At 45.6% G+C, this 24,978-nt stretch overlaps 1 protein-coding gene across 7 annotated transcripts in view; it reads left to right on the top strand.

Moving 5' to 3' along the window:
• Nucleotides 1-24,978, top strand: part of ndrg4 (NDRG family member 4) — a 55,179-nt gene that overhangs the window by 26,760 nt on the left and 3,441 nt on the right. For 4 of the 7 annotated variants that reach the window (XM_037450758.2, XM_037450760.2, XM_037450761.2 and 1 more), the window contains 14 exons: nucleotides 7,989-8,027; nucleotides 15,196-15,301; nucleotides 18,010-18,130; nucleotides 19,579-19,641; nucleotides 19,723-19,783; nucleotides 19,879-19,965; nucleotides 20,037-20,093; nucleotides 20,239-20,342; nucleotides 20,428-20,484; nucleotides 20,757-20,808; nucleotides 21,653-21,700; nucleotides 23,005-23,040; nucleotides 23,140-23,191; nucleotides 23,329-23,367. In XM_037450758.2, the coding sequence (XP_037306655.2) occupies nucleotides 7,989-8,027; nucleotides 15,196-15,301; nucleotides 18,010-18,130; nucleotides 19,579-19,641; nucleotides 19,723-19,783; nucleotides 19,879-19,965; nucleotides 20,037-20,093; nucleotides 20,239-20,342; nucleotides 20,428-20,484; nucleotides 20,757-20,808; nucleotides 21,653-21,700; nucleotides 23,005-23,040; nucleotides 23,140-23,191; nucleotides 23,329-23,367 (922 nt within the window). Of the gene's footprint in view, nucleotides 1-7,988; nucleotides 8,028-12,675; nucleotides 12,903-15,195; nucleotides 15,302-18,009; nucleotides 18,131-19,578; nucleotides 19,642-19,722; nucleotides 19,784-19,878; nucleotides 19,966-20,036; nucleotides 20,094-20,238; nucleotides 20,343-20,427; nucleotides 20,485-20,756; nucleotides 20,809-21,652; nucleotides 21,701-23,004; nucleotides 23,041-23,139; nucleotides 23,192-23,328; nucleotides 23,368-24,978 lie in introns of those variants that run through there. The other 3 variants (XM_037450763.2, XM_037450759.2, XM_037450764.2) reach the window with 3 other exon arrangements.

Below are 24,978 nucleotides of genomic sequence, written 5' to 3'. Positions count from 1 at the left end.
ACATCTTGGTGTGAATCTAATTGGCATGAAACCAGCTTTCGTGAAAACACATTTTACCCCCAAAATGACAGGCGACAACATTTAAACCAGGACCACAGGGCTGTCCCCCCATCCTCATGAACTCAGGATCAAATGGCGGAGGGTGATGAGAAAGAGAAGAGTGCCACCTGCTGGTCCGACCACCGTACTGTCACTGCTAACATCTTTCCCCTGATCACAGAGGCCCTTTGCATGAACGCCACAGGGACTGAGGCTGCCCTTTCAGTTTCTGTTGTGATGAGTTTATCTGAGAAGTGAACAGCTCATTCAATGGTATTTGACGTTGTTCCATTCTACTTAAAAGGCAGCTTCAGGTCCTGTTGTCTTGTCACTGAGATCTTTCTTTCTCTTTAGGTGTGTCCCTGACTTGACTTTGTCCACTCCTCTCCTTAACTTAATTTAACGACCATTTCCTTCCAACACACCTTAATCACAGCTATTGCATTTCACTTCCTATGTGTACCGTCTTTAATACTATTTTGTGTCGTTTTCTTCAGAAATAATCATGAATAATATTGCGTGCATGTTTAACAATGAAGCGCTCTGGCATCTGTTCAGACGGCGTCTAACCTTCTGTGCATGTCGTTTTTTCAGTCAGAATGTTCCTGTTCTGCTCTGGGCAGACGGTGGCCGCAGAGCAGGAATATGCATGTGGTGAAATAACACAGGAATAAGTGGCCTTTCACTGTCGTGTTGGAAAATGACAATTTACACACAATGTACAAAAAGTTTTGGTCTGAAGCATACGTCATTTTCTAACATAGCAGTGTGCATCTAAAAAAGAACCTGTATTATGTCAATACATCTCTTAAGTTAGTCAAGACCAAACTCCCTCACACCTCTGTTTCCTAAAAAATTGCATTCTTGTACAACAAAACAGTTTGGGCAATCACAAGGTAACGTATTTTTGGGTTTACTTTTTCTCTGATGTATTACAATAAAGTTCCAAAGAGTACGTGGAAGAAGAAGTAGTCGGGGTGGTCAATGAGTCAAATCGTTTTGCAGTTATCTAACCAGTTTTTTGCATCTTCTATTTGTAAGTAATTAATATATTTATATGTTCCTCACTGTTTCAAACTGCAACAGTAATCCAGGAGGAAATGCATGTCCCTCTAAGCGTGTGCAATTTATTGGCCTGGGAAAGTCATTGTGTAAGAAACTGGGTCGCACTGCAAGGTTCTACTTATCATTCACAACTAGTATCCTAGAAAATGCTTTTGCCTGACATTGTGATCAGAACACTTTGACTGTCGCTGTCACAGCTGTCCCTTTCCTTCGTATTCAGTGTCTCTGTGACCTTCTCAAATCTGTTTCGTCAGTCACACTAGCTGGCAGGGATTCTGACATCCCCTCAACACATTGTGGCCAGATTACAGAAACATCATTGTAGCCGACTCTGGCTATCGGTTGCCGGGTTCTCCGGAATGAGGGCACGGACACTGTCGTATTTGCGGAACACGGTTTTTATTTGGTTTACTGACACAGTGTTGTCTGCTTTGCTGTCGGCGCTCCAGCCCGCTCTGTCCCCCGCTCACCCCCGCCTTACTGCTCAAATAGGGGGAAAAACGCACACAATTATCCCCAGCTGGCTGTTATTGTCTCCAGCTGGCCCCGTTCCCCGAGCCACTCCCCCGCTCTCCCACCTGCAGCCGGGCTGAAACCACGCCCGCCACCACATACCCCCACCGCCCGACTTAGGCCGGGGAGCCGTCCGGCCTAGCTTACTCCCCCCCCCCTCCCTCGAGAGGGCGGGAGAGGAAGTCCGCCACAACCATCTGCGTCCCCGGCCTATGGACCACCTTGAAGTTAAAAGGCTGCATGGCCAGATACCACCGAGTGATCCGGGCGTTAGTATCCTTCATGCGGTGGAGCCATTGGAGCGGGGCGTGGTCCGAACAGAGGGTGAATGAGCGTCCCAGGAGGTAGTAGCGCAGGGAGCCCACCGCCCACCGGATGGCCAGGCACTCCTTCTCCACCGTGCTGTACCTGGCCTCCCTCTCCGACAGTTTCCGGCTGATGTAGACCACCGGGCGGTCGACCCCCTCGACCTCCTGGGACAAAACGGCCCCCAGCCCTCTGTCCGACGCGTCGGTCTGCAGAACAAACGGGAGAGAAAAGTTAGGTGTGTGGAGGAGTGGCTCCCCACAGAGAGTCTGTTTTACCTTCTCAAACGCCCGCTGGCACTGCTCCGACCACTGGACCGGATCTGACGCACCTTTCCGGGTCAGGTCGGTCAAGGGGCTGGTGAGGTCCGCAAACCCGGCGATGAACCGTCTGTAGTAACCTGCCAGCCCCAAAAACCGCCTCACCTCCTTTTTCGTCTTGGGGCGCGGGCAGGCTGCAATTGCCGCTGTCTTGTCCACCTGAGGACGCACCTGCCCCCCCCCCAAGTGGTACCCCAAATACCGTACCTCCCTCCGTCCAACTGCACACTTCCCCGGGTTGGCGGTGAGCCCGGCCCGCCTCAGCGACTCCAGCACCGCGTCCACCCGCCGCACATGCTCCGCCCAGGTGGTGCTGTGGATAATAACATCATCAAGGTATGCGGCCGCATACGCGGCGTGCGGGCGCAGTACCTTGTCCATGAGCCGCTGGAATGTGGCCGGGGCACCGAACAAGCCAAAGGGAAGCATGGTAAATTGGTACAAACCATACGGAGTGGAGAAAGCCGTTTTCTCTTTGGACTCTGATGACAGGGGAATCTGCCAGTAGCCCTTAGTTAAATCCAGGGTCGTAAAAAAACGTGCAGTGCCCAGCCGGTCCAGGAGTTCGTCGACCCGGGGCATTGGGTAAGCATCGAATCGTGATACGTCATTCACCTTGCGGTAGTCCACGCAGAACCGCACAGTCCCATCCTTCTTGGCCACCAGAACGATGGGGCTGCACCACGCGCTGTTGGACTCTTCTATTACTCCCATTTCCAACATAGCTGCTAATTCCTCCCGGACCACTTTTCGTTTGTGTTCGGGTAGTCTATAGGGTCGTGACCTTACCGTCACCCCCGGGGGAGTCTCAATTCTGTGCATTATCAGGTCGGTGCGGCCTGGCCGGGGGGAGAACACATCAGCAAACCGCTTCTGCAACTGGGCAACGTCTGCTCTCTGGTCCTCAGAGAGATGACCCTCACACGGGAGCGGGGTGGGATTAGCCGCTTTTGGCACCTCCGGCCCCAGGTCCTCTCTTTCCGATACTGTGGAAATCAGAGAAACAGACTCCGCCTCCCTCCAGGCTTTCAGGAGGTTGAGGTGGTATATTTGTGTAGCACCGCCCCTGTCAGACCGCACCACCTCATAATCAACATCCCCCACCCGGCGTGTGACCTCAAAGGGCCCTTGCCACTTAGCCAGGAGTTTTGAGTTGGAAGTAGGAAGTAATATAAGTACCTTTTCTCCCGGTGTGAATTCTCGCAGCATGGCTCCTCTGTTGTACAGCCGCTGTTGTCGTTCCTGGGCCTGGAGCAAATTCTCCCGTGACATCCTTCCCAGTGTGTGGAGCTTTGCTCGCAGGTCCAGAACGTACTGGATCTCGTTTTTCCCGGGGCTCGGACCTTCCTCCCAGCTTTCCTTAATAAGGTCCAGCACCCCTCTTGGTGACCTGCCAAACAGAAGCTCAAAGGGAGAAAATCCCGTGGAGGCCTGGGGGACCTCCCGGACTGCAAACAACAGAGGGTCAAGCCATTTATCCCAATTACGTTCATCGTCGCTAATAAATTTACGAATCATGGACTTCAGCGTCCTATTCATCCGCTCCACCAACCCGTCGGTTTGGGGATGGTACACGCTCGTGCGGACGGACTTAATGCCCAGTAACCCGTAAAGTTCTCCCAGTGTGCGCGACATGAACGAGGTGCCCTGGTCTGTTAGAATCTCTTTCGGGATTCCAACCCGGGAGATGACCTGAAACAGAGCCTGCGCGACGCTCTTTGCAGAGATATTGCGCAATGGCACTGCCTCCGGATACCGGGTTGCGTAATCCATGAGGACTAACACAAAGCGGTATCCGCGTGCGCTCCGGTGAAATGGCCCGATGAGGTCCATGCCGATACGCTCAAACGGGACCTCCACCAACGGTAGCGGCCGCAGCGGGGCACGTGGTATGGCTGGTGAATTAACCAATTGACACTCCGGGCAGGACGCACACCAGCGGCGCGCATCCGCCCGGATGCCTGGCCAATAAAATCGGGCCATTATCCGGTCTAGTGTTTTCCCGTATCCCATGTGACCCGCCATCGGATTATAGTGAGCCGCCTGGAAAATCATTTCCCGGCGGCTTTTCGGCACCAGCAACTGGGTGTTTTCCTGCCCCGTTCGAGTGTCACGACTCACTCTATACAGTCTGTCCCTAATCAATGAGAAGTGCGGGTACGACAGTGCTGCGCCAGGGCGCACCAAATGACCATCAATTTTTATCACTTGGTCGTAGGCTGAGCGTAGAGTATCGTCACGAGACTGCTCGAGTGGAAAATCTTCCATGGAGCGAAACTCGGGAACCGCCGGAGTCTCCACGGGATGCTCCGCCGGTTCCCCCCCTCCCCCGGCGGCGTCGGACGACCTCGCGTCACCGCTGAGCACAGCACAAATACCGCATGTCCCTGTCGGTCGTGAACGCACCCCCGCAGCCTCTCCCATTAGCGCGTTAAATCCCTCCCAATCCGTTCCCAAAATTACGGGGTGCGTCAGGCGGGAGCTAACCGCGACCTTTATTCTATATTTTTTCCCCTTGAACCTAAGTTCGACGGACACTATGGGATACTCATGAATGTCCCCGTGCACACACCTAATTTTCACCCGCGACGCTTCTACCAATGCCCCTGGCCGAACCAGGCTCTGGTGTATCATGGACTGCGAACAGCCCGAATCCACCATCGCCTGGCGTGTACCCCCCTGGGTTCTTACCGGAACGCGGTACGTCGCTCCCGGGCCGGGGGAGGGTGCTGGAGCGCCGGCAACCCGGATCACCTGCCCCACCTCCATTAGCGGGCACTCCCTCCGTAGGTGGCCGGGCCGCCCGCACCTCCAGCACTCCTGCCCTGGCGCTTGAGAACCTCCCCGTGGGTCAGGAAGGGGGCCGGGGCTTGCTGTGGTTGGGGGGTCGCGGTGCGGGGCCGTCGGTGTCCGCCGTGGGGCCGGTCCGGGTCGTCCCGCCGCCTGCTGCTGGCTCCATCCCTGGGCTGCCGCCGCGGGTCGGGGCGGCGCGCCCTCCCCGTCGCCCGGTCCGCGGGGGTGTACCCCCAGGTGGTCCTCTGCCAGGGTGACGGCTGCCTCCAGTGTCGGTGGGCGGTGATACCGGACCCACGCCGCCGTCCGGGCCGGGAGCCCCTCCACGAACTGCTCGAGGACCACTTTCTCGAGGACGTCCGAGGCTGATCCCACCCCGCCTGACACCCGAAGCCACCTGGCGGCCGCGTCCTTGAGCCTCTGCCCGTAGGCGAATGGCCGGTCCTCGGGTCCCAGCCTGGCCCCCCGGAATCGCCGCCGGTGGTCCTCCGGCAGCAACCCCAGTCTGTCGACCACTGCCTTGCGCACCGCCACGTAGTCCCGCCGGGCCGCCGGGGGCAGCCCCATGGCTGCTGCCTGCGCCTCCCCTGTTAGCAGCGGGAGCAGTCTCACTGCCCACTCCCCGGCCGGCCACCCGCACGCCTCCGCCGTTGTTTCGAAGGCCTCCAGGAATGCCTGTGCATCGTCCTCGGCCGTCATCCGGTGGAGAGTCAGGCTCGCCATCGCTGTCGGGATCGGTGGTGGTGGTTCCGCCCGCGCCACCAATTGCTCAAGGGCCTGGGCCTGCCTCCCCACCTGGGCCTGGAGCGCCCCCAGGAATTGGCGGTTGGCCTCCGCCTGGTCGCGCTGGATCGCTGCCATTTCTGCCAACATCTGGCCCAGTGCGAGCACCGGCTGGGCCGCCATCTCCTGCCGTTGCTCCTCGTCCGTCATTTTTCCTCTCCGCCGAGTTGGGCGCCACTGTAGCCGACTCTGGCTATCGGTTGCCGGGTTCTCCGGAATGAGGGCACGGACACTGTCGTATTTGCGGAACACGGTTTTTATTTGGTTTACTGACACAGCGTTGTCTGCTTTGCTGTCGGCGCTCCAGCCCGCTCTGTCCCCCGCTCACCCCCGCCTTACTGCTCAAATAGGGGGAAAAACGCACACAATTATCCCCAGCTGGCTGTTATTGTCTCCAGCTGGCCCCGTTCCCCGAGCCACTCCCCCGCTCTCCCACCTGCAGCCGGGCTGAAACCACGCCCGCCACCACAATCATATTTAAACCCCAGTTCATCTGTCTGATGTATGGAGAAGCGGTTCCCCGCAGAGAGCCTTTTTTACCCCCTGGTCAGCTCTGCAAAGCCCGGGACTAACCTCCTATAGTACCCTGCCAGCCCCCAAAACTGCCTCACCTCTTTTTTAGTCTTTGGGGGAGAGCAGGCTGCATTAGCCGTGGTCTTGTCAACCTGAGGGCCCCCCAAGCGGTACCCCAGATACCGTACCTCCCTCCGCCCAACTGCACACTTTCGCGGGTTGGCGGTGAGCCCGGCCTGGCCTCAGGAACTCCAGCACCGTGGCCACCTGTTGCACGTGCTCCACCTAGTTGGTGCTGTGTATGATGACGTCATCCAGGTAGGCGGCCGCAGCACCCGGTCCATGAGACGTTGGAATGTGGCCCCCGAACAACCCAAAGGGAAGCGTGGTAAATTGGTATAACCCAAACGGAATGGAGAAAGCCGGCTTTTCCTTGGAATCTGCCAGTAGCGTGTCGTACAAAAACGCGCGGTGCCCAATCGGTCCAGGAGTTTGTCGACCCGGGGTATTGGGTAGGCATCGTACCAAACGTACCGAGTCATCCTTCTTAGCAACCAGAACAATGGGGCTGCTCCAGGCGCTGTTGGATTCCTATTACCCCCACCTCCAGCATCGCTGCCAATTATCTCTGAACAATTTTCTTCTTGTGTTCAGGTAACCGGTAGGTCATGCCTGGGGACGAGTCAATGTGATGCAGACATAGGGCCCTTGCCACCTGGCGAGGAGTTTTGAGCTGGAAGAAGGATACAATACAACTACTTTTTCTCCTGGTGTAAATGGTCTCAGCTTGTTGACGCTCCTGGGCCTGGAGCAAATTCTCACTTGACAACTCACCCAGTGTGTGGAGTTTGGCTCGCAGGTCCAGGACGTACTCCATCTCGTTCTGGGACATATCCTGTAAAAAAAAATCAATCTTATGCTGTGCATTGCTAAATTGTTTGAATGTCTATGAGTTCAAATCATAGACTTAAAAAATAAACATTACAGCTGCCTAAAAAGTGAAGCCAAAACATCCCTGCTGGCTGCAGTGTTGTGCATAAGTCCCACCCTCTGTGCATTAGTTAAATGTCCCAAACCAAAAATAATAGTATAATTTAAATGCTATTTCCCTGAAGAAGGTTTCTGTTATTTTAGCTATTTATATTTTCACAACTGATTTTTCTCAAGGGAAGAGAAGATTAGCGGTTTGTAGTTAGCCGAGGTTTAATTGCGGTTACCTTGAAGGACTCTGGCGCATGTCCTTTCAGCAAAGATGTACTAACCAAAGGCCAAAATTCTTTTAGCAGCCGCCTCGGAATCGGATGCAAGGAACAGTCAGAAAGTTTACACTCAATATATATCAGGGCTAAAAGCTGCATCCAAGGCTCCTACACCCAAAGACGGATCAACTCTGGTTGAAGGCAGGAGAACAGTTAGAATCTTATCATTAAGTCATTACTGTGCTGGACTACATGGCTCAACAGAGCAGTGACTCTGTGTCTTGTTTCTGGAGAGAAACCTGGGGTGGTTTCTCAATTAACGATGAGTAATATTTATTAATTGATGCACACTAATGTCTGAGAAATATATGTGTTAGCGAGTTCCTACTGTCTTATGCTTTCCCCATTTTAATTTGTTTTTTCTCTGTCTGCCATCTCTGCTTGTCTGTGTGTGCAGGAAAGCTTCGACCAGCTGATGCCGGTGGGGGATTGGAAGGTATGAGCCCATGTCTGTGTTGCCCGCTCTGTGTCCTTTGTTTTCTCACTTTTCTTACCGCGCTTTATACACTGTCAAGTGTTATGATGCGCCACATTTAACCTTACAAATAAACTCTTGTTTCAAATAGCAAGGGCAATATCTAGTGAATGTATTGATGTATTATTCTCAGGAAAATGTGTTTGCTTGACTGAGAGCAAGCATCCATTTAGGGGAATAGGTGTGTTTTAAAAATGGCCAAATACAAAGTGTCCCAACGGCGGTGCGAGGGCAAGGAGGAAGGACTCAGGCACGGAGTTGCGAAAACAAAAATACTTTAATAGTCAAACTCCAAAAGGGAAACTCAAAATCCCCAAAAACTCAAAACCACTCCAACAAAGAAAAGCAAGAAGGGAAAAAACAAAGGCGAGGCAGAGACCTGACAAAACGACAACATATATTACCAACTACCTGGCAGGGCACGAAGACGAGATGCAGTGATGGACAACATGTAATGACGCAACACGAGCCAAGAGACTGACAGGGCTTAAATACGCAGGGGAGGTGCAGGTGATTGGACACAGGTGGAAACAATTATACGCGGCAGACAATCACAGGGTAAGACAGGACAAGGCAGGAACCAATGAGGTAAAATGTTTGTATTATTGGGTATTGCACTTGTCTTTTTTTGGTAATGCCTCAACTGCATATTTCATAGGTTGCTTGTTAGAATATGTAATGTAGAAATAGTATTAGGATAAGCTGCTTAATGTTTCAGTCATTTTCATTAAATTAACAAGGGCATGACCGTTATTTATTCAGGTGAAAAGTTTGAATAGGCCACCAGGTCCAGCAGACAAATTACAGGTAAATAGGTGACAGCAATAAAGACAAACAGTACGTAACTATGACGATGAACTATTCCATTAATACTACCATATTTTCGCGACTATAAGGCGCACTTAAAACCATTTTTTTTCTCATAAAACGATAGTGCGCCTTATAATCCGGAGCGCCATATATATTGATCAATTGGTTGATCCATACTGGTTAACGAGGATCCATTGGAGGGAAAGTCTGGTGCCAGAAGCTGCGGTAATTCCAGCTCCAACAGCGTATATTAAAGCTTGTAGTTGGATCTCGGGATCGAGATGACGGTCCGCCGCGAGGCGCCACCGTTATAGCGCTGCCTCTCGGTGTAAGATGCACGAAAGCATTTGCCAAGAATGTTTTAATTAATCCAGAACAAAAGTTGGAGGTTCAGAGATATTGTTAATATCCACATTAACGTTACTTACATTAATAACGTTTGATTTAGCACAGCCCGATCTAGTGGATGCATAACGCAACCCCAGTCAAACGTTTTACTGCAATATCTTCTATTCTATGCGCCTTATAATCCGGTGCGCCCTATATAGGAAAATACTTCTAAAATCGGCGATTCATTGAAGGTGCGTCTTATAATCCAGTGCGCCTTATAGTCGCGAAAATACGGTACATTATAATGTCTTACCGTCTACCAACTCCTCTAACTACTAGACTGAACTATACTTCTAAACTATGCCATACTTTACTGTACAATATTTAAAAAAATACACTATCTTTTTGGCTACTATTTCATCTATTAACATCAATCTAGGACAACTCAACCTCATCTTTGCTTTTATTCAGTGGCGGCTGGTCAATAGAGCGCGTCGCCCCTCCTTGAGCCCCAAAAGAACAAGAAAAGATAATATTATATTATAAAAAATGTATTTTTGTTTTGTTTTCTGCATTAAAAATGTGTGACGTACAGTTTAGCCAATCAGCGTCCTTAAATAGACTCGGCCTGAGGCAACATGGGTTTTTCCCCGAGCTCGCATGTTCCTGTTTTGTGGAGGAAGTAAAGAGCCATTCAAGCAGACGAGACAATGGACATATATACAGTACATTATACTTTATACTAGGGCCGGGACTTCAGCGCGTTAATTATGATTAATTAATTACAATGTGAATTAAGATGAATTAATTAATCATTTTTACCCATTTTTACACTTATTTTTTGCACCGCGGAACGTTTCTCACTGGATGAGTCTCGGAGGACCGATTATACTGGAGCACCAACTAGCGTTCATGACTTCAGACAACAACAAACCACAGTGAACATGAACGAAGAAGCTGACGAGACCGTGTCGGGTGGCCCCGTGAATGGGAAATCTTATTATAATAAACACACGGATGGAAGCGTCGATAAGAGCATGGTTGTGTGCAAGCTGTGCAACAAGGAATTCACATCGAGCCTCAAGTATCACCTCAATGCAAAACAATTAGCAGCTAGCGTGGACGTTAGCCCGACTCCGAGTACAAGGACCCACACCCAACCCACACTGCACCGGATGACTGGTTTAAGGACCAGGGTAACTAAGTCCACGTCTGAAAAAATAACCAATGTTCTGAATGTACTTGAAAGTATTGGTCTACTTAAAAAATCATAGTTTACAGAAGGTCTACTTACCTATAGGCTACCTGAATTTCTGAAAGTACTATATTTCTAAATATGCTATTTCTACACTTGTCTGCTGGAATTGGTTGAACAAAAATAAAAATCCATGTGAAAAAAATTACTTCTCACTGTTCTCAGGTCAAATATTTATGCAATTAAAATGCGATTGATTTCGATTAATTAATTACAAAGCCTCTAATTAATTAGATTAATATTTCTAATCGAGTCCCGGCCCTTCTTTATACATATTACTGATTATTATTTCATATAAATATATTATATTTAACTGAATTGCCTTTCAGGGTGACAAAAATATTATCATTGAATTTTTTTAAGGCTTTTTTCATGTTGGAATAAAAAGTGTGTGTTTTTGATACCTTAATTGTTTTGCACTAAATATACCTGTAATGTTGGCTGAATCGATTTCGCTTGCCCTAACTACAACATTTTTTACCAGCCGCCACTGCTTTCATTACTTAAAATTGTGGGCAAGGAAGTCAGGCTTAATATCTCTCATAATTACTCCTAAAACTTAGTACGAGATCATTAAATTTGAATTGAGTAGTATTGGATAACTGTTGGTTTGCATGCAACAGATTTGTTCCTACAAACTGTGAGGTAGCACCTTGCTAGCAAAATGTTGCTAATGTCTATAGAACCTGACCCGCTGCCCCTTGGATAAGAGCTAATGCAAGCTACCACAGGCACCAAAAATGAGCCTGGATAGAACTGAAGTAAAGGAGAGGCTAATGAACAAAAGCAATATAGTAAACTGTGAAGAACCAGAAAAAGACCTCTAATAAAAATCTAATAAAAGCTGCCTATTATAAAGGTGTGCATCTGCCTGACCGCATGTTTTGTGCGTGCTTGCTCACCGTTACAGACCTTCAAATCAAATACTGTTGTGGGACTGTTTCACCATAAGTGCATTACAGAGGTTTTTAAACTCTAATTAGCAAACTAGAGTATCTGAACTCTAAAAAGCTTATTACGTAAGTTCCTATTTGCACGTTGATGTATTAACGCTGCTGATTTATTTTAGTCAGACATGTGCTAAGTGTCAGGCAGGAGTGATGAGATGTTTCACACCAAACACCACTCTTTCGCACTTCAAGGTCTCAAACATTGTTTTCTGGCTGAGATGAATATTTCTGCATCCGATTTATTCATTCTGTGAAAACTACAAACATTGCTCCTGCATGCATATTTATCAAAAACATGCCTATTTGATATCTACAAACTTCACACATAGAAGCATGCATTGTATTGTCAGTATGAACAGTCGAGAATAAAAAGTATTTGTAGATCAGGAGATAATCTCATAGAATATATGAGCGCCCTGGCTTAATAAATGCAAGGAGCATTCCAGAAAGTCACAAGTGGACCTTACTGCTTAATGTACCTCCATTAAATCCTGGGAGCATTTTTTATGTGAAGTTTATATGTTTTGCTGTTACTAACCATTTTACACAATCCACGATCTTCTACCATCAGTAAATGTTTTGTATAAACTTAGCGAATGGTTTCACAGCGTAAAAAGCTGCGTTCATGGTGGAAGAAGTAACCCGTGCTGAAATAATTTTGCTATAATACAAGGCAGGGCAGTGGAATGGCCTGGACATTCATCTGCGATTCCAGGGCCAGGAGTCGCCCAAAAATGAAGTGAAGAAATCTGCTCTAGCTTCCTTTACTACAAGATTAAAAAAAAAAAATCCAGCTCAATTGTCAACCAACAATATGTTAAATTTGCAAAAAACGTTGCAGAAGAAAAAACAGACAACTAATACAGTAAAATGCTAAATATATAGTGATTCTTAAATAGCACTAATCATACGCTAACACCTACACTACTAAGAACGGAGAAATGTACTATATGCAACAGTGCTTCGGAGAGAAATTAGCGTCCTCCATTTTGGAACCTTGTGCTCGCTGTTCTCTCATTTTGTTTATTTCCTCTAAGAAGCTGAAACAAGTGGTGGAAAAGAGAAACAGTGAAGCAGGAAAAGATCACAACAAGAAAGTACTGGTGCTGATGAGAGAGAAAGAGAGAGAGAGAGAGCCTATAGACGGGTAACGGACAAAACAGTTGTCCAATCCCGTGCAGGGAATGCCACACTGCGGGCGAATCATCCTCTGTCTGCCACACACCACACGCCTATGGAGGGCGAGGAGGAAGAGGAAGGGGGGGGGATGAGCAGTTGTGAGCTTTAGAGTGTGGGTGGAAGACCTGCTCCAGCAGACAAAGACATTGCAGCATCCAGCATCGAGCTCCCACCAGGATCTAGTCCCTTAAAACAGGAGAGGCCTGGCCGCTCGTCCCCACCCTCCTCCTCCTCCTCCTCCTCCTCCTCCTCCTCTTCTTTGTCGGCTGAGAGCGCGGTCACTGCGGAGCCATGCCTGAGTGCTGGGACGGGGTGAGGAGGCTTCATTTTAGTGTGTGTGTGTGTGTGTGACAGTATTTAGATCTGGTGCCTTTTCCAAAAAGTCAGATGATGACATTTTCGCTGCTTCCATATGCCCCTAAATGTTTCAATTGAAAATAAATACATATATGTGCTTCTGACGGCAGCAGAGAATAGCTGAGTGGAATCTGCTCTGTGGGGCGGAGGAACGGCTGCAGCGTCAGCCTCCTTCTTTGCCCCACTGACACACTTAAGGTGCCCCATTACAGATGCAATGGACCAATGCACATAGCTATGCGGATAAACACCTGTGCCTGTGTGTGGGTGTCAAGGGAGGGATTATCCCTCTGCAGCATTATCCTTGAAAAGGGCGTGTAAAATCTGTGTGTTTGTGTGAAAATCCAATCCCGCCAATCTAGTTTCTGTGGAGCATCAACAAAGCTGTGTCTTATTTTGAAAGCTGGGTGTGTGTTTACATCCAGGGATAGATGCTGCAACCCCCTCCCCCCAAACGTCTGAAGGTCATCAGTGGCTCTTGAAAGGTTTCCTGCTGAAATAACTGCATGAATAATAGAGGGATGTGAGTTTGTTCAGTCATATTTTCTGTTTGTTTATGGACGCCAAGCCATTTAAAATCAATCCTCTGTGAATGTGTCAACAAAAGTGTTACAAATAGCACACAACTGCTCGTTGGCTCATGATTTTTTTAGTCAAACATTTATTTGTGTTTGAACAGTTTCAAATGTGAAAACACACTGAGGGTGGGGTGCAGGGACAACGTGTTGAAATGTCAGCAGCACCAATACAACGCTAGCATTTCACAGCCTAATCCAGGCAAAATAATCCCAAAATTCCACTTGTGTGTGTGTGCGTCTACATTTTGCATCTCATGGTTACATATACCTCCCATACCTCCATTTTGAGATGGCCGCCTCTGACCAGCGGAAAAAATGTGGGTCATAACAAGAGAGGTTTGGTTACGAGGTTTTAGAGCTGCAGTGAGTCGTCAGAGATCCGTACTTCAATATTTCACTTAATTGTATTATTGAACAAAAGATTTCATTTGGATGCTGTGGCTTTAATAAGGACACTGTGAATTTCTATTATTCACATGTATATTTCTTTGATAGTAAAGCTTAAAGCCTGAATAAATAATGGAAATGTTTCTGTGAAGCTAGTGCTTATCGTAATGTCACCTATTGGTTTGTAGGCTGCTGTTTTAAAGCTTGAGTTCAGAGATTTCACACACCCCCATCATAAAATACGGTTGTCGACTATTGGCTATTCTGCAACTAATAAATAGAACCATATGAACTAATATGAACCATATTTAGTGTGTGAAGGAATGACATAGAAACTCTAAAGCATTCTCTGTTTGACTTGAAATGGCCCATAATGTGCAAAATGATCATGCTCTAAGACTTGAAACTAGAAATTGAGAACATAAACTCATGTTTACTGAGGGAATAAATCAAGAGAGAAGGAGAGTCATTTTCTCATAGTCATCAGTCCCCCCCCCCCTGATGGACAGGTTTCAGGACTCTTGCATAGACTTCACTCTTCGAAACCAGAGACAAAACACTCCAATCCAACACTTGACACGCTGACGCTGATTCAGTCCAAAATGCATTGAAATTAAATGAAAAAACATTAACAACAGATATGATCTGAGTGCAGATAGGCGGTGGTCAATAATAATAAATGTCAATAAACTGGCTCAGACACAAGGGAGGAACCCTAAAGAAACATAAACAGGACGGTGAAAAGGATTAAGCAGTGAAGTATCTGACAGAAATAATCCTTCATGGCTGTAAACAGGAACAAGACGTGGCAGGTGTTGTCTCAGGTGGCATCGGCACAATCTGGAATCTGGAGCCCAATTAACAACTTTGCACAGTGGCAGAATATTACTTATTTGATTTAGCTCACGCAGACTGACATGCGCCGCTTTGGGTCAATTCATGCTTGTTGGTCCTCCGTCTGTCCACATCTTCAACCTTTTACTTAAAAAGTGATGCAACCTCCACAAATAGACCTCGCGGTATGAATAGTTCTGAATATTTGGAAAATATTGTATTATATTTTTTTGCCTTTTTATAATTTAAGCTCCTGGTGTGTAAAGGCCTGTACTCTCTAATGATCAGGTCATCATGTATCGGTAAAACAGCATTGTGAAGTTCACAAAAAAAGTAGGTTAAATGATGAGTACGTCTCATAAGGATTCTGCCTTCAAGTGTTCACACTGAAACGGATGACTCTGTGTGAGAACACCAAGTGAACGAGAGTGTGCTTGTGTGTTTCACAGGAACACGATGTCGAGACCCCTTATGGGATGCTGCACGTGGTGATCCGCGGGGCGCCAAAAGGGAACAAGCCTGCGATCCTCACCTACCACGATGTGGGCCTGAACCGTAAGTAACAACGCAGGTGTGTGTGTGGCTCGACAGTGCAAGGTGTTTCTGCACTCATCAGAGGGGATAATTGGCCTCTATGCTGCTTCATCCCTTCAACACAAACCCACACAGGCACTGTAGCACTCACAGTCTCAGAACAGTTTCATGTTTTTTCTGAAAAAACAAAAACTGAGGATTTTTCACTCTAGCAACAGGTGATGGTGTAGAAAACCCCACCCATGCTCTACGTTAAAGTCTAAAAGCAGAGTCACATTATCATCCTTTGACAAGTGACGTTACCAAAAACATATTGGCAAGCTATAAACGTTGAATTCTAACATCACGTTTGGTTCTTTGTTTGTCAAAATAAAATCAAGTTCAACAGAAATTATAACCGGTGACCTTCAGGCGACTGCATCCATGCTGACACCATGGAAACAAACCTGTTACCTGTATATTGTAACTGAGGTATTGAGGCGTCTGATCAAATACTACTTTTCCGAAAACCATAAGAAGGCTTTGGTGAATTTTTAAGGGCTGGTGTTGGCTGTCACCCAATCAGACTTTGTTTAGGATCCATTCACCATCTTTGCAGGCTCATGTTTGTACACACCTTCATAGAACGGTAAAAAGATTTATTGCCATTGTACTACAAGGTTGCACAATGACATGCTGATTGCATTACAGATTGTAATATTATAGATGTATTATTATATGTACGTACAGCATCATCATGTAAAAGGATTTATGTGCCAGTTGGCTCAATGATTTAATACCTGGAAAGATGAATGTAGTACGGATAGAAATGTAGAGAGAAGCTACAAATTGTCAATATGGCTCAAGAAATGATGAGGCAAAAAGAAATGTAGGTCAGAAAAATATCCCATTGAGGAAGGCGGGGCCTGTCTGATGGGTGGAGGTAGGGTGGATGGGGAGGGTTTGGAAGAGAGAATATCCTGCTGCTTTTTTTCCTTTCTGTTATTTTTATTATTAATCGAGTTATCCATCTCATTTAGCCCTGTGTTCATTTAGTAGGAACACAGGGCAGCAGTAAAAAACAGAAGATGAAATAAACAAGAAAACAATAGAGCTTGAATCATTGCTGCAGAAGAAGGAGATGGATTATAGGAAGAGCCAGAAAGAGAAAGTAGGTCATGTCTGTGGGACAGCCTTCACTTCAGCTCCTCTGTCCTCACAGAGCAGCACTATTTAACAGGGGTCCATAAGTAGCCCACAAAGTACTGGCTCGGCAATGATTAGGTCCTCACCTCACAGACCTCCCCTGCTTTTCATCTCCGACCCCGTTGTCATGGTAATTGGTATGTTCATTGCCGCGATGCAGCCAGGCCTCCGTGCAGCTAACCGAGTCTGACATGGACGTGCTGTAAGTAGGCCAACTGCAGGGTCAGTGGGAGGACAGCAAAAACAAAGCCAGCATCCTTTATACATGGAGCTATTTACAAAAGCAAGGTTAATACATTTGAATTCTATTTCAGGTAATTGAGCTTAAAAGAAATCTTCAGTGAGCCGCTCTCTTTTTTTGAGAGACAAGAAAAGAGACTCCTCAATTAGAAAGTAGGGAAATTGGTTATAAAACTGTCACAATTTATTACTGATGCGTCTATATGACTTTGCTCCAAGTGCCATAAACCTGGGTAGTAATGAGTCGCTTGCACAGACGATCCATAAAACCTGTGATGAACGCTGCAGCATCACAAACGCTCCCTCTGATATCTAAGTTTGAATCGTTGTATTTTAGTGCGCGTGAGCGTGCCCTTCTGGCTGTGATAGGGTTACACTGTCCACCAGTCTTAGTTCTAAGTGTAAGATGATGAGGACGTCATCTATAAACTGGGAAAGCTCATTATTTATTTACTTTATTAAAACACAGATTTGTATTTGATTCCAAAGCCTCCCCACATGGTGTCCTCTGATGGACAATGAATTCATCAGATTCTCAACTGTACCTGCACTTTCATCTCATTTACACGGGGTGGTGCTCTACTGGACTAATGAGTTTAGCTATGTAGGTTTTCACAGTGTTTTGACTGCAAACACAAAAACATTACCTCATAACGTCTCTGTGGAAAATTACATGTGGTCAAGATAAGATGGATAGGAGAATTCATGAGGAGTACAAGACAAGGTGTTTATCCGGTTCAACATTCACTAAGCTACATAGTTATGATGCGACTGGCGACGCATGTTAGCGACATCATTAATGTGTTGTTGAATGAGTGTCCTGAGTCAGACAGCATTAACAACCAGGTTCACAGTATTACTTTACTTTACTCTTATCATGGCATCAACATTTCACTCAGTTAGGAACGTTCCTAAGCAAAAAGGACTATTCTGATCCACGGGAAAAAGTGGACTCTTCTGTGAATGATATGTTCAGTGTCAATACAAAATAAACAGACTAAATCCTTTAAATCATTGGCAATGCAGCCTAACACTTTATCAGCAGATATTGTAGGATCTCCCAGGTTACTCCATAGGGAACAGGAAACAGAAGGCTCACAGATGATGACATATTGTCTGGAAGCCATCTTTTCCTCATTCGCCTGCCACAGAATCAGCAGTACAGATGGTCATCTTCAAAGAGCGTCCTTCTCTGACCCGATGACATTCCTCCGCTCTCATCCCTTCATGCCCTCCTCCTTCCCCTCTCCCCCTCCCTGCATGCTACTTCTGCTCATTTCCTCTCATTCCTCGCTCTCCCGCAGACAAGCTGTGCTTCAACTCCTTCTTCAGTAACGAGGATATGCAGGAGATCACCAAGCACTTTGTTGTTTGCCATGTCGACGCCCCGGGACAGCAGATAGGAGCATCGCAGATGCCACCGGGGTACAATATGCACACACACACATATATATATACACTCACCGGCCACTTTATTAGGTACACCTGTCCAACTGCTTGTTAACACTTAATTTCTAAGCAGCCAATCACATGGCGGCAACTCAGTGCATTTAGGCATGTAGACATTGTCAAGACAATCTCCTGCAGTTCAAACCGAGCATCAGTATGGGGAAGAAAGGTGATTTGAGTGACTTTGAACGTGGCATGATTGTTGGTGCCAGAAGGGCTGGTCTGAGTATTTCAGAAACTGCTAATCTACTGGGATTTTCACGCACAACCATCTCTAGGGTTTACAGAGAATGGTCCGAAAAAGAAAAAACATCCAGTGAGCGGCAGTTCTGTGGGCGGAAATGCCTTGTTGATGCCAGAGGTCAGAGGAGAATGGCCAGACTGGTTCGAGCTGATAGAAGGGCAACAGTGACTCAAATAACCACCCGTTACAACCAAGGTGGGCATAAGAGCATCTCTGAACGCACAGTACGTCGAACTTTGAGGCAGATGGGCTACAGCAGCAGAAGACCACACCGGGGGCCACTCCTTTCAGCTAAGAACAGGAAATTGAGGCTACAATTTGCACAAGCTCATCGAAATTGGACAATAGAAGATTGGAAAAACGTTGCCTGGTCTGATGAGTCTTGATTTCTGCTGCGACATTCGGATGGTAGGGTCAGAATTTGGCGTCTACAACATGAAAGCATGGATCCATCCTGCCTTGTATCACCGGTTCAGGCTGGTGGTGGTGGTGTCATGGTGTGGGGAATATTTTCTTGGCACTCTTTGGGCCCCTTGGTACCAATTGAGCATCGTTGCAACGCCACAGCCTACCTGAGTATTGTTGCTGACCATGTCCATCCCTTTATGACCACAATGTACCCAACTTCTGATGGCTACTTTCAGCAGGATAATGCGCCATGTCATAAAGCTGGAATCATCTCAGACTGGTTTCTTGAACATGACAATGAGTTCGCTGTACTCAAATGGCCTCCACAATCACCAGATCTCAATCCAATAGAGCATCTTTGGGATGTGGTGGAACGGGAGATTGGCATCATGGATGTGCAGCCGACAAATCTGCGGCAACTGTGTGATGCCATCATGTCAATATGGACCAAACTCCCTGAGGAATGCTTCCAGCACCTTGTTGAATCTATGCCACGAAGAATTGAGGCAGTTCTGAAGGCAAAAGGGGGTCCAACCCGTTACTAGCATGGGGTACCTAATAAAGTGGCCGGTGAGTGTATATATATATATATATTCAGATGAGCACTAATGAATGGATAATTATCTATGATTTGATGTGTGTCTTTTTTGTGATTATGTTATTTTAGGATTTCATGCATTATTATACGTAAACAGAAAACCATTTTAATGCCAGTTATCTAATTCTGACAGTATGTGAAGATAACCAGACGGTGTGTGTCCTCTCTACACAGGTACCAGTACCCTACTATGGACCAGCTTGCTTCAATGCTGCCCACTGTGGTACAGCACTTTGGGTGGGTGCTTTTAAAGTCCACTCTTTTTTACACGGCTGTATCTGAACATTTAACGGCCTGTAACGGATCTTCTTTTTTTAGGTTTAAGAGCATTGTCGGAATCGGAGTCGGAGCTGGAGCTTATATTCTGGCCAAGTTCGCTGTAAGTCCTGATTAATCTACATGCTCAGGATTCAAGTGTGTTGAGCAGTGTTTTGAATCCAAAACTAAATGTGTATGTATGTGTTCTGCTCTCAGCTGATCTTCCCTGACCTGGTGGAGGGCTTGGTTCTGCTCAACATCGACCCCAATGGGAAAGGCTGGATCGACTGGGCTGCCACCAAGGTACCAGTGTATGATTCTATGTGCCTACAGACCCAGAGCCTCTCTTGTAAGTTTGTGGTGTTTCCCCTCAGCTGTCGGGTCTGACCAGCGCTCTGCCAGATACCGTGCTGCCACACCTCTTCAGCCAGGTGAGCTCAGAGTGCAGGAATGGAAATGGACAAATCGTTGTCCATTCATTCTTTAGTTGTTAGAAATATGAAAAGTAATGCAAAAAATAAAAAATGACTCTTGGTATTGACAGGCAAATGTTTAAGTTGATGGGTTTGTCTGTAGGAGGAGCTGATGAACAACACAGAGCTTGTGCAGAGCTACCGGCAACAGATCAACAACACCGTCAACCAGTTCAACTTGCAGCTTTTCTGGAACATGTACAACAGGTGGAGTGATACAATTTCCTACTCACACTCACACACACACACACACACACAGCAAACACCCAATTCACCTTGTTGTATCTTTCAGTCGGAGGGACCTGGAGATGAATCGCAGCGGCACTGTGATCAATGCAAAGACCCTGAAGTGAGTCCAATAATACATAATTTCTTTGATTTGGGTGTAATTAAGATGAATATTTAACGTGTCTATTTTAAAGCTACTATGATAAACGGATTCAGAGCACCGGAAGTGGGACATTTGCTGCTTAATATCATTGTAAATTTAAATGTTGTTTTTTGGGGGTTTCTTTGAACTAAACCAATAATTAAGTCACCAGAATAAAAAATAAAATGAAGTATCATGGTACGGATATTGATGAAAAACAAACTCAAGTCAGCGGTCTTTTGTCCCTGAAGGTGCCCTGCGATGCTGGTTGTGGGAGACAACGCCCCGGCTGAGGAGGGAGTGGTGAGTTCTGCATCTTCCTTTCTTACGTACCCTCATATAAGCAAATCCTCTGTTTATTAGTCCATCTTATTAGTCACTTTCTCCCAGGAACTGTCCTTTGTGTGTGCGAGTGTGTGTGTATTACTCACGTTGTAGTGACACAGTCACATTGTGTTGGGTAAAGGTTCGGGTGAAGAGCAAAATGTTATAGCCTCTCCTCTCAATGAATAATACTAGTTATAGATAGGGTAAGTATTCAGGAAATGAATGCAAGTCAATTCAATGTTCCCAAAAAGGATGAAAGGACAACGGTTTGTGTCCCCCGTCATCTCTGGGGGCCTCGCTCCGTCTGCTGGTTTTATGTGTCCCAGATACACATACCTTTTATACATGTGTTCTGCTCTAAAAGAGGAGTGAAGCAACGGATTTGTTTTTGTCTCATATTTTCAGATCCTGTTACTCATTTGCAACCCTTTTCTCATTGATTATAAAGTTCCTAATGTGGAAGACTCATTTGGGCATATTTACCTTGTTTGGGCACTAAACTGTGTCATTCGGGAATCTGTGCCAGAGATTACAGATTAAATAGAGCAGGAAGAGGCACAGAGAAAAAAATGTGTGTGTATGCCACTGTGTGTTCTATCCTGTAGGTGTGTGTGTAGTAGTGCACATCTGTTTACTCTCTGTGTGTGTGTGTGTGTGTGTGTGTGCATGGAGTGAATCATCTCTGCAGTATCTGGGTCACGCTCGCACACACAGAGGCTGATTTTCTCCCCATTTATAAGCTACAAATAGACCACAGACACAGTTCAAAGTGTTTTTTCTTACTGCAGATTTTAATTCAGACTTTTTTTTTGTCCTCAAGGTTGAGTGTAACTCCAAACTGGACCCGACCAACACCACCTTCTTAAAGGTATCTGTGTGCCTCATCTCCCCCACAGACACTCTGAGCTACTTGCACTCACAACCTTTTTTAATGTACACAAAATATTAAAATAATTAACAGAATTTACACAATTTTATGGTGAATTTAGGCTTAAACGTTTTACACCTTCATACAAACATATTTTGTAATAAAATAATTAGGTTAATAAAATATTAGGGCAACAATCTTTTTTCATTTCCTACAATTTAGTATTGAGTATTTATATATAATATCTACATATTCAATGTAATGCCGTAAACCCTTTAACTGACAAACATTTGTTTAGTTTTTTTGGGTGTAAAAATAAAAAAGGTTGAGAAGCACCCTTTATAATATATACACCTTTATAATATATCCACCTGTATATATTATATAGTTTCTGTATGTGCGCTTCAAAACATGCTCATAAAACATCACATTTAAAAAAATAAACTATATGATTAAAAATGATTATTAAATGATTTAATCCTAAATTCACTCAATTAGACAGAAACATTTTATTTGATTAAATAAAAATCCAAAGTCCCATCCCTGAATGTGAGGATGTTGATTTGATTTGCACATGGCATGTAGAATGAATGAAACCAGACAACAGAAGCAAGATCCTTGTTTTCAGAACAGAATAATTCAGTCAGCCATGTCTCTGAAGTCTGCTGGTACTTTGTACTCTTGGGGGCATTACCCTTTTCAGAAACATTGGAAGAGACATGCATTATAATAATAATAAGACATCCAAATCTCACTTCATATATCATAGGATCTTTAAGAAAACATGTTATTATTATTATTACATGTTATTTAGCTGACGCTTTTATCCAAAGCGACTTACATTGCAGTATAACCCATCCATTACAATTTTGCCTGGGGAGTAATTAGGGGTTAGGTGTCCTGCTCTGGGACACTTCGACATGGGACATGGGGCAGATGGGATTCACACCGCCAACCTTACATATAAACACAAATGATACCAGTCAGCTGAGAATAATGTATTACAGAAATAATAAAATTCATACATTAGGCCAAAAATAAAAGGCGACATGTAACCACTAGATGTCGAGCCCAATCCTATTTGGTGCATTTTATCTTCTCGTCAGAGCCGACAGTAGAGAGAGAGAGAGTCGACAAACAGAGACATCTCCATTACATTGTCCCCTCAGACACAGAGGACACCTGTCTTGTAATCCTACTTTGTGCAATACAACATTTGCACCAAATAAGACCCAAAAACCGCAGAAAAGAAGCCAGGATGTGCGGTGTGTTGGTTAATTGCTGCTCTCTCCTCCTCGTGGTAGATGTCGGACTCCGGTGGCCTTCCCCAGCTCACACAGGTACCAGAACATACAAGTCAAGTCAAACACCTAAATAAATCTGCTGGATTATATTTGACATTGTTCAGGGAAATGAAACCTGGCTGTTTACTTTTCCAGCCTGGGAAGCTGACCGAAGCCTTCAAGTACTTCCTGCAGGGGATGGGCTACAGTAAGTATGCAGAGGAAAAGCAGCGTCTTACTCTAAGGGTTTGTCTTTGACAGCAGAATCTGTGTGTGACTGATGAATTTCATGCAGAGGGACATGTGTTAATCTTGCCCTATGTCTTCCTTGCCCCGTTCTCTCAGTCGCTTATGTGAAGGATCGGAGGTTGAGTGGAGGGCCAGGTACTTCCCCCTTCACCTGTGACCTCTCAGTGCTGCCCTGTTTGATGACATTTTGGGAATTTTAAGCTTTATTTTGATTTAATTTGGTTATGAATACAATTTCTTGGGCTGTTATTGAACCAATTCCGTTTTTTTTTATTGATCTGGGGGGACAATAATACAGAAACCCTGAGAGGCAAGTGAGAAACAAATAATGGAGAAGCATTTTAGTATCATTTAAGTATCATTTAAATTGTTTTCTATCTAGAGTTTATAACTAAAAAGTAGTTTTCATCAAGTAAAAGAACGTCAAAAGTTGCTATGCTCATTCTGGCCACAACATTTTCATAGTAGGAAAAACAGCATTCATGTTTCTATCAGGTAAGTTTTAAATCACATATCTCAATAACAGAAGATTTATATGTATTTTGGATTTTTAGTACATGCAGAAATAAAAACTGACTTTGAAGAAAACATCAATATTTTCAAGTGCTGAAACCTGTGCTTTAACCTGTTTTCAAGGTTTTCCCCCTAGAACAAGATAAAGAACTTTTACAGATTTTCTCATCATAAATTCATATTTAGATTAGACTTAAAAAACGAATCCCAAGAATATATTTTTTCTGAATTGCCTCTCAAAGCTTCTGTACAATATTCCCCATCCTTGTTTTATGACAAATATTTTTCCTCCCATGGAAAAATATACTGCCCTTACCCCACCACTTCCATTATTTTGTCATTGCATCTCCGGTCCTGGGCTGCGTTCCAATAGTCCTTTTTGCTAAGCAAGGTTCCAAACCAAAGGAAATGACCCGGAAGCAGTATAGTCGGCCGCCATATTGAGAGCTGTTTTCTAATGCTGAGGAGAGGCGTCCAAAGCTTCTCTACTTTAGCATCGCTCCTTTAACATAGGAACCACTTTAGGAAAGGAAAGGAGATCATTCCGTCCCACAATTCCTTGTGGCAGCATTATTTATATAGTGACGTATCATTCAGCCATTCATGACAAATAACGACCATGACCGAGAAACGCACATCATGTGAGTTACTGTTAGCATAACTCATTTATTTAGCAACCTTGTTAATAAAGTAATACTTTGGACCTGATGCTTTTTGTCATCTGCATGACGCATTGCAACAACACATCTATGGATCTAAGATGCTTCTTTGTAGTCCATCGTCAGACAATTTGTAGTTTTGCTGCTGCAGACTGACGTCACTAACATGCGTCTCCCCTTCGCATCACCACCACGTAGACGTTAAGAGGTCATTGTTTGGACTATTTGAATCCAGCCCCGCTTGTTGCATGGCCTTCTGTTAGCTTTGAGCACAGCCTTTTGGACTGTGTTTGGAACCAATTACAATGTCTTTCAATGACTTCCAACATTGAACACAACTAGTTTAAGCTTCACAGGAGCGTGGGCGACACAGCGCAAAATCTAGTGCATGAAATCCGAGGAGAGCTGACCAAAACTACACAAAACTACACAAGCATACAGACATTCATGGGCTGCTTTAGAGCCTTTAGCTCCGTCCCCAGGGCTGCGGCCGTCAGGCTTTTGTTGCATATTGAAGAAAAGGCTCTGCAGTGCAGTAGAGAAAGGAAGCCCGAGAGGCTTATTCACAGCATTG

Source organism: Pungitius pungitius, chromosome 6 (genome assembly GCF_949316345.1).
Source record: "Pungitius pungitius chromosome 6, fPunPun2.1, whole genome shotgun sequence".
Lineage (NCBI taxonomy): Eukaryota > Metazoa > Chordata > Actinopteri > Perciformes > Gasterosteidae > Pungitius > Pungitius pungitius.
The sequence above is the reverse complement of the archived record's forward strand: the minus strand, read 5'-3'. Positions and strand labels throughout refer to the sequence as shown.